This window comes from Castor canadensis, chromosome 9, assembly GCF_047511655.1.
Source record: "Castor canadensis chromosome 9, mCasCan1.hap1v2, whole genome shotgun sequence".
Taxonomy (NCBI): domain Eukaryota; kingdom Metazoa; phylum Chordata; class Mammalia; order Rodentia; family Castoridae; genus Castor; species Castor canadensis.
Window position 1 is genome coordinate 96,504,463 of NC_133394.1, and position 17,974 is coordinate 96,522,436.

Consider the following 17,974-nt stretch of genomic DNA (forward strand, 5'->3'; position numbering starts at 1 on the left):
CAAGTACAGTGACATAGTCACAGGCAACAGGGACTCATGCACAGATGTCTTTAGGGGAGGGAGTCTATTTTGGGAATTAACACAGAGGCAAATATCTTGTGTTAAGACTTGAAAGTATATCCTAAAGGCAAAACTAAGGTTGATATAAAAAATGTAAAATTTAGTGGCTTCAACCATGTAAAAATTTTAAAATCAATTCTTTCTTTTACATAACAATAGAATTTTAGTTTGAACATATGTCTGCTCAACTAATGACAACATTTCCCAGGTCCCCTGGAAGGTTGGTGTGGCCATCTGACATCTATTACCAGACTGTGTGTAAGTGGAAATGACTGTGCTCCTTCCAGGTGTCTCTAACTTCAAGACAAGTTATTTACTGTGGAGTTCCTCCTTTCCTTTTCCATGTTCCCTTTCCATGAGCACATACATGGATGTGCTCACTGATCAGTTGTGACCATGACTAAGGTAGGGGTTTGCAACTTTTCTAGAATTGTTCAGATAGCAAATCTATCTATTTAGACATTGAGAACTGTACAGTCACTGTCTCAACTACTAACTGTTCTATCGTTGCACAAAAGCAGTCATATATAATGTAAAAAAAAGTTGGCAGAACTGTGTCACATGTAATTTTATTTACCAAAACAGATGGCAGACCAGATTAGATGGCAGTTTGCTGATTCCTGCTCTGGGGGATAGAGGAATGATCAGATGGAAGAAACCTGGGTTCTTACATAAGTTTTCCACTTATCTGAACTATTGATATCACACAGCTTTACGAGAAACACACAAATACCTATTTTCTTTAAACTACTGAAGTTTTGGAACTTTGATGCAGTAACTTAGCCTTTACCTTTATATTTATGTATACATACACACACAGGTACATATCAAATGGAGAAAAGTATTGAACTCTATTCAATAGTCAAGAATTATTCATCTGAATTAGTAAGCACTTTTACAAATCACTGAGATAAAAAAAAATCTAATGGAAATCTAGACAAAGGACACCAACAGGATATTTAACAAGAAAAGCAAGTGAATATAAGTGAAGATGAATAGCAATTAATCAAGTTGAGTAAAGTTTATTTTTAATGTTCAGTCTTACAACAATGAAAAACAGTAAATATGAGTTTATAAGTTCTTGTTTATCAAAGTGGCAAGAAAAACAAGTTTTATAGAATGTGCAGCATTTGAGTGGATATATAAATAAGCTCTCTTATACCACAAACATAGATACAAATGTTTTTAAATTTTTTAATGAGATATTTGACGATATATATTAAAACATTGAAAATTGTACATGCATTTTGGCCAAGCAATCGCATTTCTTAGAAGTCTATTTCAAGATCATTATAAATATGCCCATTATTAAGCAAGGTATACATAATTGTATAATTTTATAATAATAGGAAAAAACCCACATTTATAGCCACATAGAGATTTAACAAATAATGGAATGGCATTGAAATGAGTGAAATATTTAGGAGACTCTTAAACAACATCGAAACATTCTTGATATACTAAGTAGATGAAAAGTTTATATATTACCCAAAATCATAACCTTATTACAGAAAGCAAGCACACACGCCCCAAGTGACAGCAGGAATGGCTATTACTAGGTAGTAGCAGGATAAGGAATGATTTTCATTTACTTCATCTGCTTTGCGATATTATCTAATATTTCATTATATTCTGAGTTATCTTCAATTTCTGAAAATATGATTCATTTATGTTTTGAGCAAATTAAAAACTGGAAAACATTTGCAACTATTTAATTGGTTTTGCTCACCAAATATTTGTCATTTGTCTATTATATACCAAGCACTTTCATAGGTGCTGGAGATAAAATGAAAAATAAAGCCAGGTGTATACACTTATATCCCAGCACTCAGGAGGCTCAGAGGAATGGCAAGTTTGAGCCACCCTGGTCTTCATAGTGAAACCCCATCTCAAAAATGAAAGAAAGAGAGAGACAGAGACAGAGAGACAGAGACAGCGAGAAGAAGAAGGAGAAAGGAAGGAGGGAGAAAGAAGAAAGAAAGAGAGAAAGAGAGAGAGAAAGAAAGAAAGAAAGAAAGAGGAAGGGAAGGAGTGAGGGAGGAAGGAACGAAGAAAGAAAGAAAGAGAGAGAGAGAGAAAGAAAAAGAAATCCTTGCTCTGGAGTTTACTTTTTCATAAGTGATATAGACAATAAACAAGCAATTAAATGAATTTTCAAGATAGAGATAATGAGAATTGCTATGAAGAAAACAGGAATGCTCAGTTGAGGTTTGAATTGAGCTCTGAAGGGTATAAGAGAGCTAGTATATAAAGAGAAATGGAGAGCTTTTTATTTTATATATAAACTGGAACAACCAAGGAAAAAACTATTTAGCCAACAGCACTTTAGTCCTTAATAAATGATAGTTATTTGATTTTTATTTTATAAGCTTTCCCCCTTCCCATCATTTAATACTCAGCATATCAAATAGAAAGAACTGTTATTCTCATCTTATAGATGAGAAAATTTAGACACAGAAAATGTATTTGTACAGTCCTAACATAACAAGTAACAAATTCTATATGATTCCAGAATCCAAATTGTAAGTGAGTATACATGTTCAAGACATTTTAGTTCTCTACATCTTTTCCTTTGTTGTTCCAGTTTACATATAAAATAAAAATGAAAAGCTCTCAGATTCTAGGTGTGTTAGAATAGTGTGCAAAAATCTCCTTGTTCAAGCCGAGACATTCCTGTTACACAAACTGACAAATGACTTTTGCCTGTGGCAATTATCTAGCATGGATGTATTGCCTGCTCATGACTACAATTCACACTGTAGAGAACCTGAAAGATGATTAGGGCCTAATTCATCTTGCCCTTGAGAAATGTACTGTATATTCTAACTATAAACATAAGACAGAACAATTAAATACAAGGTAGGTTGTCATAGAGGTGATACACGGGGATCAGGAGTAATAACTGCTGTTGTAAGAATGCAGACAGACTTTCTGAGAGAAATGACTTTCAAATAAACAAAGGATGAGAAGGCAAATTAGGGGATAAAGCAGAGAAAAAGTAATAAATGAAAAGCACACAACAATCTAGGCTGACCAACTCAGTTTAATTTTTTCCAACTATAGAAAGAACTGAAAGATCAAAGACTGAATATCAGAGTACGACTCAGTGAGAATTTCATGGCCATTAAGAGGCAATGAAGGAGCCAGTCACTGTAGCACATGCCTTTAACTCTAGCTACTGAGGAGGTGGAGATCTGAAAGATCATGGTTCTAAGCCATTCCTGGCAAAAGTTCATGAGACCCCCCTCCCCCCAATCGACCAATAAAAGTTAGACATGGTGGCATGTACCTGTCATCACAGCTACATGGAAAGCATAAATAGAAGGATTATCTAGGCCAGCTCAGGAATAAATTCAAGACCTTATCTCAAATACAACTGTAGCAAAAACGGCTGGGAGCATGGCTCAGTAGTAGAGCACCTGTCTAGCAAGCCTGAGGCCCTGAGCTCAACCCCCAGTACCATCAAAAAATAAACTTTTAAAAAAGATATGAAAAAAGAAGTAATGAGGGAAATGAAGGTGAAAAAGGCAGATAGAGGAGAGATGAAACCACAGGCTGAGTTTCAAGCACTAGTCAAATGTTCTTCCACGTTAGCTCAAGGTATAGATTCCATCGAATAATCTTTGATGACTTAGTACACTAATTATAAATAGTATTTCACTAAATCAGGAATATAAGATCAAATTCTAAGCCTAAAAGTTTAATAAGTTGTCCTCCCTGACTGCAGGAAATAATATTTTATAGTTCAATTAAAATAAACACTTAACAATTATATCTCAAATGCCTGGTGAAAAGCTTTCAACTTAAACCACTTAAATAACTAGAAAAATATAATAGTTTCTTGGTTATAGATTTATTCTCATTCACCAAATTATTTTGTTATAATATCTAATTTTCTGGAGTGCTCATTATATAATTGTAACATAGTAGAATTCAGAGTTGCCAATTTTCTTTCTTCTTTTTTCTGGTAGTACTGGGGTTTGAACTCAGGGCTTCATGCTTGCTAGCAGGAGCCTTGCCTCCCATCTTTTTTCTCTGGTTATTTTGGAGGTAGGTCATCACATTTTTACCCAGGCTGGCCTAGACTGTGATCTTTCTATCTTATGCTTCCCCAGCAAATTGTTGGGATGATGGGCATATGCCACCACATCCAACATTTTTCCTTCGAGATGGGGCCTCGCAAACTTTTTTTGCCTAGCTGACCAATAACTGGATTCTCCCAATCTCAGCCTCCCAAGTAGCTTGGGATGACAAACCCACAACACTGTTCAGGGCCTTGTGAATGTTTTTGCCTGGGCTGGCCTCAAACCATGATCTTCCCAATCTTAGCCTATAAAGTATGATTATAGGCATGAACCACCGGCTGTCAATTTTCATTTTATCCTAGTACTAACTTATTACACCATGGGTACTAGATTTTAAAAATGTACTCAGTAGGAAATTTGGAATAATTGTTCTTGATCTCTCTATGAGAGTTTTTTTGGTGATTGTTGACTGTCTATGATTAAGCATTTTAAAAGCCAAGCGTCATTCATCAGCCACCTGCTGCATAATTAAGAGATTTGTTTCTTTATTTTGGAGAGTCTGTTTGATAGGAGGTCAAGTTGGGGTCCTGAGTCAGCATTGTAACAATTTTGGGTTCATCAACACATTTCTTAGATAACTAAGTACATTTAAAAAATACAAGCAGATCAGTAAGTGTGTAATCTACATTTTTAAATCTAAAATCAAAGGAAGAATTGACAAAATGCCTTTTCATGCATAGCACTGCCTGTCATCTTTTGGGGAAATGGGTGTCTGTGTACACACAGATTTACAAGATATACCACATGCTTGGTTCACTTGACAAGTGGTAAGTTGTGAAAAGCTAGGCTTTGAAAATTGTTCCTTAGAAATGGGTTTATTCAGGCAAATGTGTGAATCACTATATTTTATATGCCATAAGACTGGTTATGATGGTAAAGTCCACTTTTGTATACTTAAATTTTTGCAAGAGAGGGCTTTCAGTAATTGTTTTCTTTAGAACATTAGAAAGGAATTAAGTCAAAGCCACAAAAGCAACAAAATTTAAATATATAACACAAAGCAGCATTGGGATTATTGGGACTAGGTCTTTTTAAATCTCATTACCATTGATAGCTTCTCCCAGTTCTTCCATCATTAATTCCTGTTTGGGGTTTTCAGCACATTCTCTATACAGTAAATTTTCTCCACGTGGGCTTTGAAATGCATGTTCCTGGGTGAGCTGACCAGATGTGTTTATGACCACATTGTTTTTAGCTCTTAGGACATAAACTTCCTTGGGCTTTGCCTCTTTTTGGCAGATCTGGACCTGGAAAGCATGTTGGAAACCACTGCGAAAGTTTTCATTGAAGAAACCATAAATAATGGGGTTAACACTGCTGTTGCAAAAGGCGAGCCAGTGTGCAAAAGGGTAGATATAAATGTTGATGACTCGCAGTTCATTTGGAGAAAGGGCCGCATAGTCTGAGAGCATCATCAGGGTCCACAGGGGCAGCCAGGACAGGATGAAAAGCAGGGCCACAGTCAGGAGCATCTTAATGATCTTCTGTTTCTTCCTGGACACCATGTGCAACTGCTCCTGGTTCTGCTTGCCTGTGTGGGGCACTGCAGTCTTGATGAGTGAAATCCCAATCCTCCCATACATGAGGACAATGAGGGACAGGGGAACCAGGTAGATGGTGGCAAACAGTACAGTGGTGTAGATCTTCCTCATTTCCTGATTTGGCCAGTTCTCCCGGCACCAGTAGACTGAACTGGTTTTATTCTGGGAGCTGAGTCTCACTCGGTAGTATTTTTCTTCTTGTACATGTAACATTACTGCAGATGGAGACATAATGGTGATGGCCAGGACCCAGATGACCACAACAATGACAAATGCTGTTTTGATAGTGAGCTTTGGTTTGAAAGGGTAGACAACACACCGGAATCTGCAATTAAAGGTAAATATCAATGAGGCACTGCCTAATACTTTCTGACCAAATTATCAATCAAATTTATTTAAGCAACTAAGGATCTCCATCCATATTCCCCTCAAAAACACAAAACATTTCTAGTAGTGAGGCATGCACTGTTATTTTCTGTAATTAATATGAGATACATTTTTAACTGAAAATTTGGGTAAATGGAGCACACGCATCAGGCACTATGAATAAAAATTAATAATGGTAACAGGCATATATGGTCACTTAAAACTCTGGCTCAGTCTGTTCCATTAGTTTGCATGGGTTACTTTAAGCCTTTCTATTTAAAGCACAAAGAAACAAATTCAGAAAATGTACAAATCTTGCCTGCTATTATGCAAGATTTTAACACAGGTAGTTTGGCTCCATAGCTCATGTTCTTAACTTCTGCAGTATGCTCAGTCGACTCCTAGCTCAACTGGGCTGTGTGAGACTGTTAATCAATAGCCATCAATGAACCATTTCTTTGATACTTCATATTCTTGGCTACTCCCCAACACATTATCTGTGTGCTTGGCCATGAAACATGATTTGGCCAACAGGATATTAGCAAGCATGATACAGGCAGAAGCTTTTTATGCACATTGGATCCTTGTCCTTTTAGAAAGATTCCTCTTAAAAGCCAGCTTCCAAGTTCCAAGAAGCTTGAATTAAATGAGAAGCACATGGGAAAGTCTCTGGGGGATAACAGGTTGGCCATCTTGAATTTTGTAGCCTAAGCTTAGTTCCCAGAGTAATGCTGCAGCATCAGTGATTCCAGGTATCACACATAGAACAGGAGAATGAACCAAATGTGCCCAGGAAAGCCACAGAATCATGAAGAGTATTAAAGCATTATTTGTTTTAAGCCACTTAGTGTTTTGGTGATTGCTGTCACAGCTTAAGGGTCTCAGAGTTTCTGATATGAATCCCAGTCATGAACATTCCTGACACTGTATGTCCTCTGGTGGGCACAAAAATTCAACATCAATATGTACAATGTGCCTGATTCGTTTTTCTACTCTTCTTATTATGGATCTTGTTATTGTTGTTATTGATGTTGATATTAATTGTAATATGCTCATACTATGATGCAAGTTTACCTTTTTATATTTTTCATAGAACTATTACTCATTTAATCTTTGATTTCCATGATGACTCTTTAAGACTGCAACTTTTTGAAAATTATTACTTCTCAGATCTGCAGATAGGCAAATGTAGAGCTTTAAGTTTTTGAGCAACAATTCCAAATTAACTGATGTGATACATCTTCAGGAGACAGCCAGTTAGCTTGGGCTGTTTTGTCACCCTTTATAACTCCTTCCTTGGTAAGGTCTTCTCTTTGACCTACAAGTGTCCTTCTAGTTTCCTAATCAGTGAAGTCTTCTAGTCGTCATCCTTGAAATTATGAGTAATTTCATAGGTACAAGTCTAGGCATTTTTCTCCTTTTGCAAACTAACTAATGAGGTTTAAATTGTTTTCATTTATTAAGGCAAAGATGAACAAAAGAGAATGGTCTCTGCTGAGAAATGCTAAGTGGAAATATATAATAATAATGACTTAAATTGGGCTAAAGAGTTAGGATTTTATTCAGAGAAGAATGGGAATTCACTGAAAGATTTTGCATGGCTAATGAGAAACTCACTTTTATAATTATAATTATCATGCTTTACTTTTTGTAATTATTAATATTGGGAATGGACATTTATTAAATATAGCAAGTTGATGATATTTTTATTTTACTGCTGTCATATCTGAGAAATTTAAAAAATGAATAAAAGTAAAATCACCTCCTTGAAAAAATAAATATTTGTAAAACACAATTTAAAATTCAAGATTCCTCTGAAAATCAAAGCATAACACCATGCAAAGGATAAATTAATCCTTACATTTATTTATTAATTAATCTCATTTAAATTTTTTCATACATATGAAAATTAGGAGAAAAATTTAATGTACTTCTGTTTATGGCGATCCAAATTTAACAAATGTTAAATGTTAACTATTTGGCACAAAGTACTATTTTTAAAAGAAACTAAACATACAGATGCAGTTGAAATTCTCTTGCAGATCTACTCAATCTTACTCTTCCTCTTTCCCTAGACATTCTGAAGTTTCCTGTATTTTTATGCTTTTCCAGTGTTAGTCCGCATCCATAATGTTTTAAACATTATGACACCATATTGTACGTATCATCATGAAACCATAGTTTTTCTGATAGCTTATGCTTTCGAAATGCATGTATGCTGATTTATGTTGACCTATTCTATTTTAATCACTGAAAGGTATCCAATGAATAAATATAATATGTACTGTTTATTGATTTTAATCACATTTATTTTTAAAAATAAGAATTGATGCTTATTTTTAAATCTGTTCAGGAGACATGGTAGAAACAGTGCAGAAAAAAATACAGATATTTAAGTACTAAATGTAATGCAGAGGTAAACATGGTAAGCTTAAGATTAAAGTAGAAATACAAATGATATTAAAGTTTTTATTTGCTGTAGATGTATGTAATTATATACTTAAAGTATAGAATTTATTATAAATATTCAACATAATAATTTAGTAATAGCACTATTCAATAGTAGTAGCATTAATAAATAGATGTGTAATTAACCTTATTCAGTATAATTATAGTAGTAGTAACAAGGTATAGTGGCTTGAAAAAGCAAATGCTCTATCACTAAGCTACATCCCTGGTCCTTAACCTTCAAATTTTAAGATAAATCTTAAATCTTTAGCATATGGTGATGAGAAAATGTTTAAATTCTAGTCTCTTCATCAAATAAACATGATCTACATGATAGGTTGTTAGAAATAGTTTTATTTTTTTTCTTTTATTCATATATGCATACAATCTTTGGGTCATTTCTCCCCCTTTCCCTCAACCCCTTCCCTTACCCCCCCACCCTTTCCCTCCCCCCCTCCCCCTCGCTACCCAGCAGAAACTATTTTGCCCTTATCTCTAATTTTGCTGAAGAGAGACTATAAGCAATAATAGGAAGGACCAAGGGTTTTTGCTAGTTGAGATAAGGATAGCTATAAGGGAGTAGAAATAGTTTTAAAAATAATGATGTATACAGACTAATATTAAAAATAAAATCTACCAATTTTTTCAGTTGATGTCAACAATTCCATCGTATTTCACATTGTCAATCTTAAATCTCTTACTTTTTTCTTTGTTTGAACATGTACACATAATGTTGCTGGTTGGTTGTGTTCTTTACTGGACCAGTTTCACTCAGTTATTTTATCTTCCACTGTTTAGTTTAACTTCCAAATATCTCTCCGTCCCAGTCATTACTGCCTTCATAGATGAGTACATCCTCTCCCATCTGTGTTCTTACAAAAGTTACTTAATGGCTCACCCTTTCTGTAATCTCACACTACTCCAGTCCAATCTCTAACTACCAGTGGGTCTGAAATTATAATGTCGTTATTAGTCTCCTGCTTGAAAGACTTTAATAGCTCCCTATTGTCTTCAGGACAAAATCTACACTCCTTAAAATTGGAGATAAGCCCATTGAAAATCCACTGTTGCCTCTTTTTGTGTACTAATGTGTCATCCCCCTTCCCTATTCCAGCTGAACTGCCTCTGCCATCCTTTGGACAAGTGCCCTCTTATTTCAAGTGCCTTTTGTAGATTCTGGTCTCAAAAAATGTCTTTTCCCTGTTTTCTTCCCAAGGTAAATTTGTAATCTCTCAAGATTTAGACAAGTCTCATCTATTTTTTTAATTCATTTATTCATATGTGCATACATTGTTTGGGCCATTTCTCCCCCTACCCCCTGCTCTTCCCCCCACTCCCCTTGCTTCCCCCCCACCACCCTCGCTTCCAGGCAGAATCTGTTAGAACCCACCATTCCTTGTCCTAAGAGGTAGAATTAGTCATTCTTCCCTTACTATGACTGTATATACTGGACCTCTATTAGAAAATATTATTTGTAAGTGTTTTTAATAGGTCTGTCTACTCCCCAGCTTGCAGACCTCCTGAGGCTACACTTCATCTCATTTGTTTTAGATGCTATACAACCTGACCAGTATAAAGTACATTATAAACTCTCAACAAACTGGATAAATGAATGAATAAATTAATGATTTTTTAAATCTTAAAATCTAATAACATTTCAGAGTTTTGGCACTTTTGTATTTCCACCACTAGAAAATTCTAGATTCTAAAGTGAAAAATGCTAAAATTTTGTACCATCCCTAATTATATCATTTTAAAGTTCAGAGAATTCAATGGCTTTGTTTTCTTATTATCAGAACTTTAATAGAAATATGACTTTTTTTAATGAATTGAGTATTATGAGTACTATTGAGGAAGACTTGGATAAATCTCTATTATATGTTTTTCTGGTAGATTAGTGGCAGACATGCCCATTTATTTGGACTCAGAGTTGCTGCTGACTTACCTATCCACTGCTATTGCAACTAAAGTAAAGACTGAAGCTGCAACTGATATTCCCTGGACCAATCCACTGATCTTACACATCATGCTTCCAAATGGCCAACCTGAAAGGGAAATGAAACAGTCTTTGAAAAGATCATTTTATTCTATGCTCTGAATATATGAACAGAAAGTTATGAAATTGACCAATCAAACTGTTTTCATAATAATAGCCATTGAATAATATTTCCCAGTATTTTCACTAGTTTTTCCAGAACTGTTTTTTTAATATACTAATGTCAAAACTTAAATAATCATTACATTAAAGGCACTATAATGACTGCTTTATATCTAATAACATATCTAATTCCCATGGCAAGTATTTGAAGGCTTTATTAGTGTCCCAATATGTGTAGACAAGGTAATCAACATAAATATCACACACCTTGCCATAGCTAGCTAGCAGAATTTGAACACAGGCAATAGGTATCCAGAATCTGAACCATTAGCCTTTATGTGATAATGTCCCCAAATGAATAAAATGTCCAAAATTCTATTTTTGATATTTAGAACTATAGCTCATAAGTTATGAGGAATCAGGAGTTACATACAGGACAAATAAATTATATTTATTTATACATAACATAATGAGATGATTCATATCATAGCTACTTCCAAAAGATTGCATGAACAAAAGTAGTCTACTTAAATTAAATAGAATGTAATTACTATAAAATTTATAAAATAAGTAAAATTATTATAGAAGCTTGATATTCTAAATCCCCATGTACTATTAAAGGAAATTAATAATATTCTTCTATTTGCAAATATTCTACACATCATTCAGATTTAAAAAATTTAGCCTATAGAAAATATCTTGCAAGTAAAAATTGATAAAAAACCAATCTTATTAGAAAGGAAGAAAAAGACCCAAATTAATAAATGGGAAATGTAACAACAAAATACCAATGAAATCCAGAAGATCAAGAGAGAACACTTTGAAAAACCTATATTTAAATAAACTGAAAAAGACAGAAGAAATGGATAAATTTCTAGACATGTTTGACCTATCAAAATTAAGAGGATATAAACCACCTAAATAGATCCATAACAAGAAGTAACAGTCCTCTAAGAAAGAAAATCCCAGGACCTAGCAGATTCAAGCTGGATTGTAACAGACCTTTAGAGAAGAACAAACACCAATAATCTTCAAATTTTTATATGAAATAGAAAGGAAACAAACACTACTGAACTCATTCTATGAAGCCAAGTATTGCACTCATTCCAAAACCAGACAGGGACACACACACACACACACACAAAAAGAGAATTACAGACCAGTCTCTTTAATAAACATAGACTAAAAAATTCCCAGTAAAAATCTTGCAAGCCAAATTCAACAATACATCAGGAAAGATCATACACCATGATTGAGTTTGTTTCCTCCCAGGGAAACAAAGATGGGTCAATATTCACAAATTACCAAATGTTATACAACATATAAACAGAATCAAGGACAAAAATCACATGATCATCTCAGGAGATGACAAAATTTAACATCCTTTAATGATAAAAAGCTCTGAAGATACTAGGAATCAAAGGAATATACCTCAATATAATAAAGGCTACATATGGGAAACATGAAATCAGGAAAACAATCCCATTCACAATAGGCTCAACAAATACCTAGGAATAAATTTAAGGAGGAAAGAAAAAGACTTGCCCAATGAACACTACAAATCATTAAAGAAATAAAGACACCAGAAGATGAAGGGATCTCTCATGCTCATAGATTGGCAGAATCAATATTGTGAAAATGGCTATATGTTCTATATGTTTACTGTAATTCCTATCAAAATCCCAATGACATTCTTCACAGAGATAGAAAAATCAATCTTAATGTTCATAGCGAAGCACAGAAAACCTCGAATAGTCAAAACAGTGGTGAACAAAAAGAGCAATGCTGGAGATAACACAATACTTGACTTCAAACTATATGGCAGAGCCAGAAGACCCAGAAATAAATCCATGTGACTAAAGTCATTTGATTTTTTGACAAAGGAGACCAAACCATACACTGGAAAAAATGTATGCATCTTATCAAATGCTGCTGGGAATTCTGGATATCTAGCTACTTTCCTGTGTTATCCTGAACTAATATCAATGCAAAAATAGATCAAAGATCTTAATGTTAGACTTAAAACTGTGAGGCTACTACAGGAAAGAATAGGGAATACATTGGAACATAGGCATAGGCAATAACTTCCTGAATAGAATGACAGTAGCTCAGCAAATAAGAGAAAGGATTGATAAATGGGACTACATCAAACTAAAAGTTTCTTTCTGCAAAGAAAACAGTCATTAGACTGAAGAGAAAGCCTACAGAATGAGAAAATCTTTGCCAGCTACACATCTGATAAGAACACAGGGAGCTAAAAAACATAAACTCCCCCAAAACAGTAACCCAATTGATTAATGGGAAAATCAACTGAACAGACAATTCTCAAAAGAAGTACTAATGGCCAATAAATATGTGAAGAAATGCTCAACATTCCTGGCTGTAAAGGAAATGCAAATCAAAATTACATTGAGACTTTACCTCACTCCAGTCAAAATAGCTACCATCAAGAACACAAACTATAACAAATGCTGGGGAGGATGCAAGGAAAAAGTAACCCTTATGCATTGTTGGTGGGAATGTAAATTAGTGCAACCACTGCAGAAAGTAGTATGGAATTTCAAAAAAAAAAAGAAAAAGAAAAACAACTAAAAATAGAATTACCATACTATCCAGCAATACTGCTCCTGGGTATATACCCAAAGGAATGTAAGCCATGATACAAAACAAAGACACTTGCACACCCATGTTTATTACAGCCCTATTCATAATAGCCAAGCTGTGGAAATGGCCCAGATGCCCAACAAGTGATGAATGGATTGAGAAAGTGTGGAATATGTACACAATATGGTTTTATTCAGTCATAAAGAAGAATGAAATTATGCTGTTTGGATAGAACTGGAGATCATGTTAAGTGAAGTAAACCAAGTTCAAAAAGACAAAGGTCACGTGTTTTCTCTCATATGTGGAAGCTAGGCCTAAAGTTAAATCTGTACATAAGTACACACATAATCATAGGTACATACCATAGATACATATATAGTGAACTAGGAAGAGGTAGTAGAGGAAAAGAGAATGACAGAGTAAAAGATATAAAAATATATTTATATTTGTGTATGAAGATGGTATATCAAAACACACTGAAAGCTGTTTGAAAATAACAGGGAGGAGAAGAGAAAGACAGTAATACAGGGGGTTAATTTGATTAAAGTACAATACAGTCATGTGTGAAACACCACAGTGAAATCCCTTGAACAATTAATATACACTAAAAAAAAATGAAGGATGGGAATGTAAAGCAGGTTCTGTTTGGGGATGGGTATTGGTGGGGAGTGAATGGAGAGGGTGAAGGAGAAAGAATATGGTTAATGTACTTAATGTACTTCTATGAAAATAGGATGATGAAACCTGTTGAAATTGTTTTAAGGGGGGAGAGGGAAAAGGGAGAATGATGGTAGGGGTGAGCCTAACCAAGGTATTTTGTAAGCATGTATAGAAATGTCACAGTGAAAAGCCTCTATACAATTAATAAATGCTAATAAAAATGTTTTTAAAAATACCTATAAGGCAGGCACTGGTGGATCTTGCTTATAATTCCAGCCACTTAAGAGGCTGAAATTGGGAAGACTACAGCCTGGGCTTATAGTTCATGAGACCCCCCCCCATGTCTAAAATAACTAGAAAAAAATGGACTGGATATTTGACTCAATCGGTGAGCACCTGCTTTGCAAGTGTGAAGCCCTTGTTCAAATCCCAGTCCCACCAAAAAAAAAAAAAATCAAACAAAATATCCTCCAATTTATTTTTTCTAAACAAAATATTCTTATCTGGTTTCAAATAGCCTAAATAACACAAGTATAATATATATTTCAAAAAATACCTATACAGTCCATCTTTTTCTACTCATTTTATTTTTGAGATAGGCTCTTGCTGTGTTGCTCAGGCTGACCATGAACTCTCAATCCTTCTACATCACCCTCCTGAGCAGTCTAGATCATCCTCAAATAGATGCTTGAGTGACGTATTGATGGGAAACCTTCCCAAAAGATATGTTTTCTCAGTCCCAAAATTTGATTGGCTGTGATAGTATTAATTTTCACAAAAAGACAACAATTCAAAAGAGAGATAGGTACATAGCCCTTGGTTGAACATGGAAGAATAGCGTAAGTTTTTTATTTTTCTCATAAAACTCCATTGAAATGATAATGTTAGGACAAATGAACATAAATCTCTAGAAACAGAACTGCTAGGTACTACTGAGTAAGAAGTTGGGAAAACATGATTGGTAGAAATTATATGTAAATCCAACCAGACACCACTGGATTTCTTCCATGGCAGCAAAGTGGAGGGGTCTCCTCTTGGGAGGGAGAAGCATAGGTAGTTCTCAATTTTCAGTCACCAGGTACAGGGGGAGTGGATGCTGCAGTGATATTGAATCACTGTAACATCACTGTAGCTGAAGGATTAAGTGATAGTATTTACTACATGGAAATATTACTGGCTCAGAGACTCATTCTGCTCCAAAATGTAGCAGCCAGCCTTACATTCTTATGGAAACAGATCAGAGTTTCCTTCAGGGGAGAGTGACCTGTCCAATAACACTGACATATAGATTTGATATCTTTGAATTTCCTAATAAGTGATCCACATGTGGTACAGAAGCTGGGATGGTATAGCCTCAACCTCCAAAAACATGAAACTTCCAGGAATCCACACAGTACTTCAATCTAAAATACAAGCCCATAAGTAGCTACTAATGCTAAGGAAGTCTCAAACATAAAAGAGAGAGACTAAAACAAATAGTAAGAAAAAAAGTTTATGGGATCCCTAATAGAAAATGGAAAACAAAAAATATTACTATCATCAGAATATACAATACATCATATCACATTTCATCTATGAAACATGTGCGTGGTAGTATAAGGAAGACACAGAACATGAACAAAAATAGAGAATTTAAGATACAATAACAAAAACAAAGAACTCAACATAAAAGTTGGAAGAAAATGTCACAAAAATCTTTTTTTTTCATGATTCTGGGGCTCAAACCCAGGGTCTTATGCATGCTGGGCAAGTTCTCTACTACTGAGCTATATCCAAAATCCTTGTTTTTTGAGACGGGTCTCACTACGTAGCCCAGAATGGCCTCAAACTCATGATCCTCCTACCTCCACCTCTCCAGGACTAGGATTACAGGTGTGTACCACTATGATAGGCACTTTGAAAATAGAACAAGGTATATAAAATAGAAGAGAAAAGATGGAAAAATGGTAAACAATTATCTCCAATATCTGACTAATACAAGTAGAAGAAAGGAAAATTAACTCTTCAAGAAAATTCCCCATGATTGAAGGGCATTCATTTTTTTATTTAAAATTGCTAGTTCATATCTAGTGCAATAAATGAAAAACAAAAATACCTACTGAAAGGCATAAACACATAAAATTCAGAACACTAGAGATAAAGAGAAGTCTAAAAATCTTTCAGGAGTTAAAAAAATACAGATCAGGAATTAAAGAAGCTAGAGTTGAACGGCATCAGAGTTTCAGGAGTAACTCTAACATTTCTCAGCAATCCCTTTAAAATTCCAAGGGAAGAAAACCTAGAGCCCTTCATGAAGCTAACTATAATCAAGATATTTGCACACATATAAGATTTCAAATGTGTTTTATCTTAATGTAACATTTCTAAGTAAGAAATAAATCAAGAACTGATAAATAATAAAGTAAATCGAGAAAGAATAGGACATGGCATCCAAAAAACCAGTAATTGAGCACAAAGAGAAGTGAAGAGAATTGTTAGGGTATCAGTAAATGGATATCCCAGAACAATCACTGGGCTCCACACTTTGCAAATCAATGTGTTTTGACAGGAAAAAAAAAAAAAAAACAGGGCAAGGAGTATGAGGAGCGGTATCTCCAGGAAAAAGACGCAGGATTTACAGGTTATGGAAATGTTTGAAGATATTACAATGAAAATAAAATCCTGGAAGAGACTTTGAAGATACATCACTGATGGCACATAGTAAAAACTAAGAACTAAGCAAATCAAAATATGATGACATTGGTATATTCAGGAAAACAAAAAAACCATTTTATAAGAGAGAAAGTGATGTCATAGGACTTTGTGTGGCTCAGTATAGGTAAGATACATGTAAAATAGGAATGTATATGCTGGATATTAATCCAAATGAAAATATGATTTATATTGGGAAAATAAAAGAAGATGAAGAATGTGTGAATGTATGCTTATGTTTATGTATGGAAACTAGATTATGAGAATTAAATTCACATCTACAGTTTGAAGGCAACATATTATATTGGACACATGTTATTAGAAGCATGGTAATAATTACAGAAAATAAAGACAAAAATGCTGAAGTGGCTGCATCCTAGAAATGGAAATCGAGGGGAATGAATGGTAGAGTAATCTATATGCTCAAACTTAAAATAATTTTCAATGCTTATGGGAAATATTTGTAGCACTTCTTGGCAAAGTAACTTACCTGAGAGTAACAATGGTTTTTATGATTTTTTTTCACCCTCTTTTTCTCTATCACAGTATCTTTAGCATGTTACATTCCCAATAAAATTTGTTTTATGATAAATACCACAAAAACTCAAAATGTAAGGGGTACAAAACTGATAAACACTGAATTCTCCTTGGTTCCTACTCCAGAGAAAAGAAGTAAACAAAGGAAAACTCCAAAGAGAAACCACTTTTCCTATTCTTCAATAAACTTGGTATCAATCAGTTGGCTGGCATGCTTTTCCTCTACTCAGAAATTGTGAGTAGTTGAACAGAAACTCATCTACTATTGACAGACATGGGCCCTTGGGTGCCAAAGGCTTATGGGTTGACAGACTCAGAGGCTTATAGTTCCAAGTCCTAAGAAGTAGAGGCCATAGACTTAGAGCTGTAGGTGTTCTGGTGGGAGACTAAATGCTCTTGGTTTTGATTTCCATTGGCCTAGTACATGGTAGCTAGTAATTCAAAACTCTTATCAGTAACTAGCAGTAAGCAGTCAGTGGAAGCTACTGTTATAGCTGCAAAGCCTTGGGTATCAAGACCCACAGCACCTAATAGTGGCTAGTGTCACACTACTCGTCACATCCCCCAAGCCACGGGTGTTCAAACCCTTGATTGTTAGGACCCTTGCCTCTTAAGGACTTGCAGCTCCCTGGACTCTTGCAATGACTGGGTCCACAATCACTTGTCCTTGGTTCCTCACAGCCTTCTCTGTATTTCCACTGTCCTTCCTGTCTCTGCTGTCTCTGATCCCTGTAGTCATTGCCCCAGCCACTGTGGGACTCTTAGGTCACCCTCTTGCCACTACTGCCACTTCTGGTGCCACTACTGCAGCTATTGCTGCTCCACTTTTCCTCATTGTGTTGTCAGTTTAACCCGCTCTACTGATGATAAAAATCAAAAATAAA

The 17,974-nt window shown here is 35.0% G+C and overlaps 1 protein-coding gene across 3 annotated transcripts in view; it reads right to left on the bottom strand.

The window, feature by feature from the left end:
- Positions 1–1,079: 1,079 nt before the first annotated feature.
- Npffr2 (neuropeptide FF receptor 2) overlaps positions 1,080–17,974 on the bottom strand; it is a 140,755-nt gene continuing 123,860 nt past the window's right edge. For all 3 annotated transcript variants that reach the window (XM_074042036.1, XM_020152908.2, XM_074042037.1), the window contains exons 3-4: positions 10,446–10,545; positions 1,080–6,011 (exon numbers count right to left, since the gene is read on the bottom strand). In XM_074042036.1, the coding sequence (XP_073898137.1) occupies positions 5,177–6,011; positions 10,446–10,545 (935 nt within the window). In that variant the 3' untranslated portion in view covers positions 1,080–5,176. The remainder of the gene's footprint in view (positions 6,012–10,445; positions 10,546–17,974) is intronic.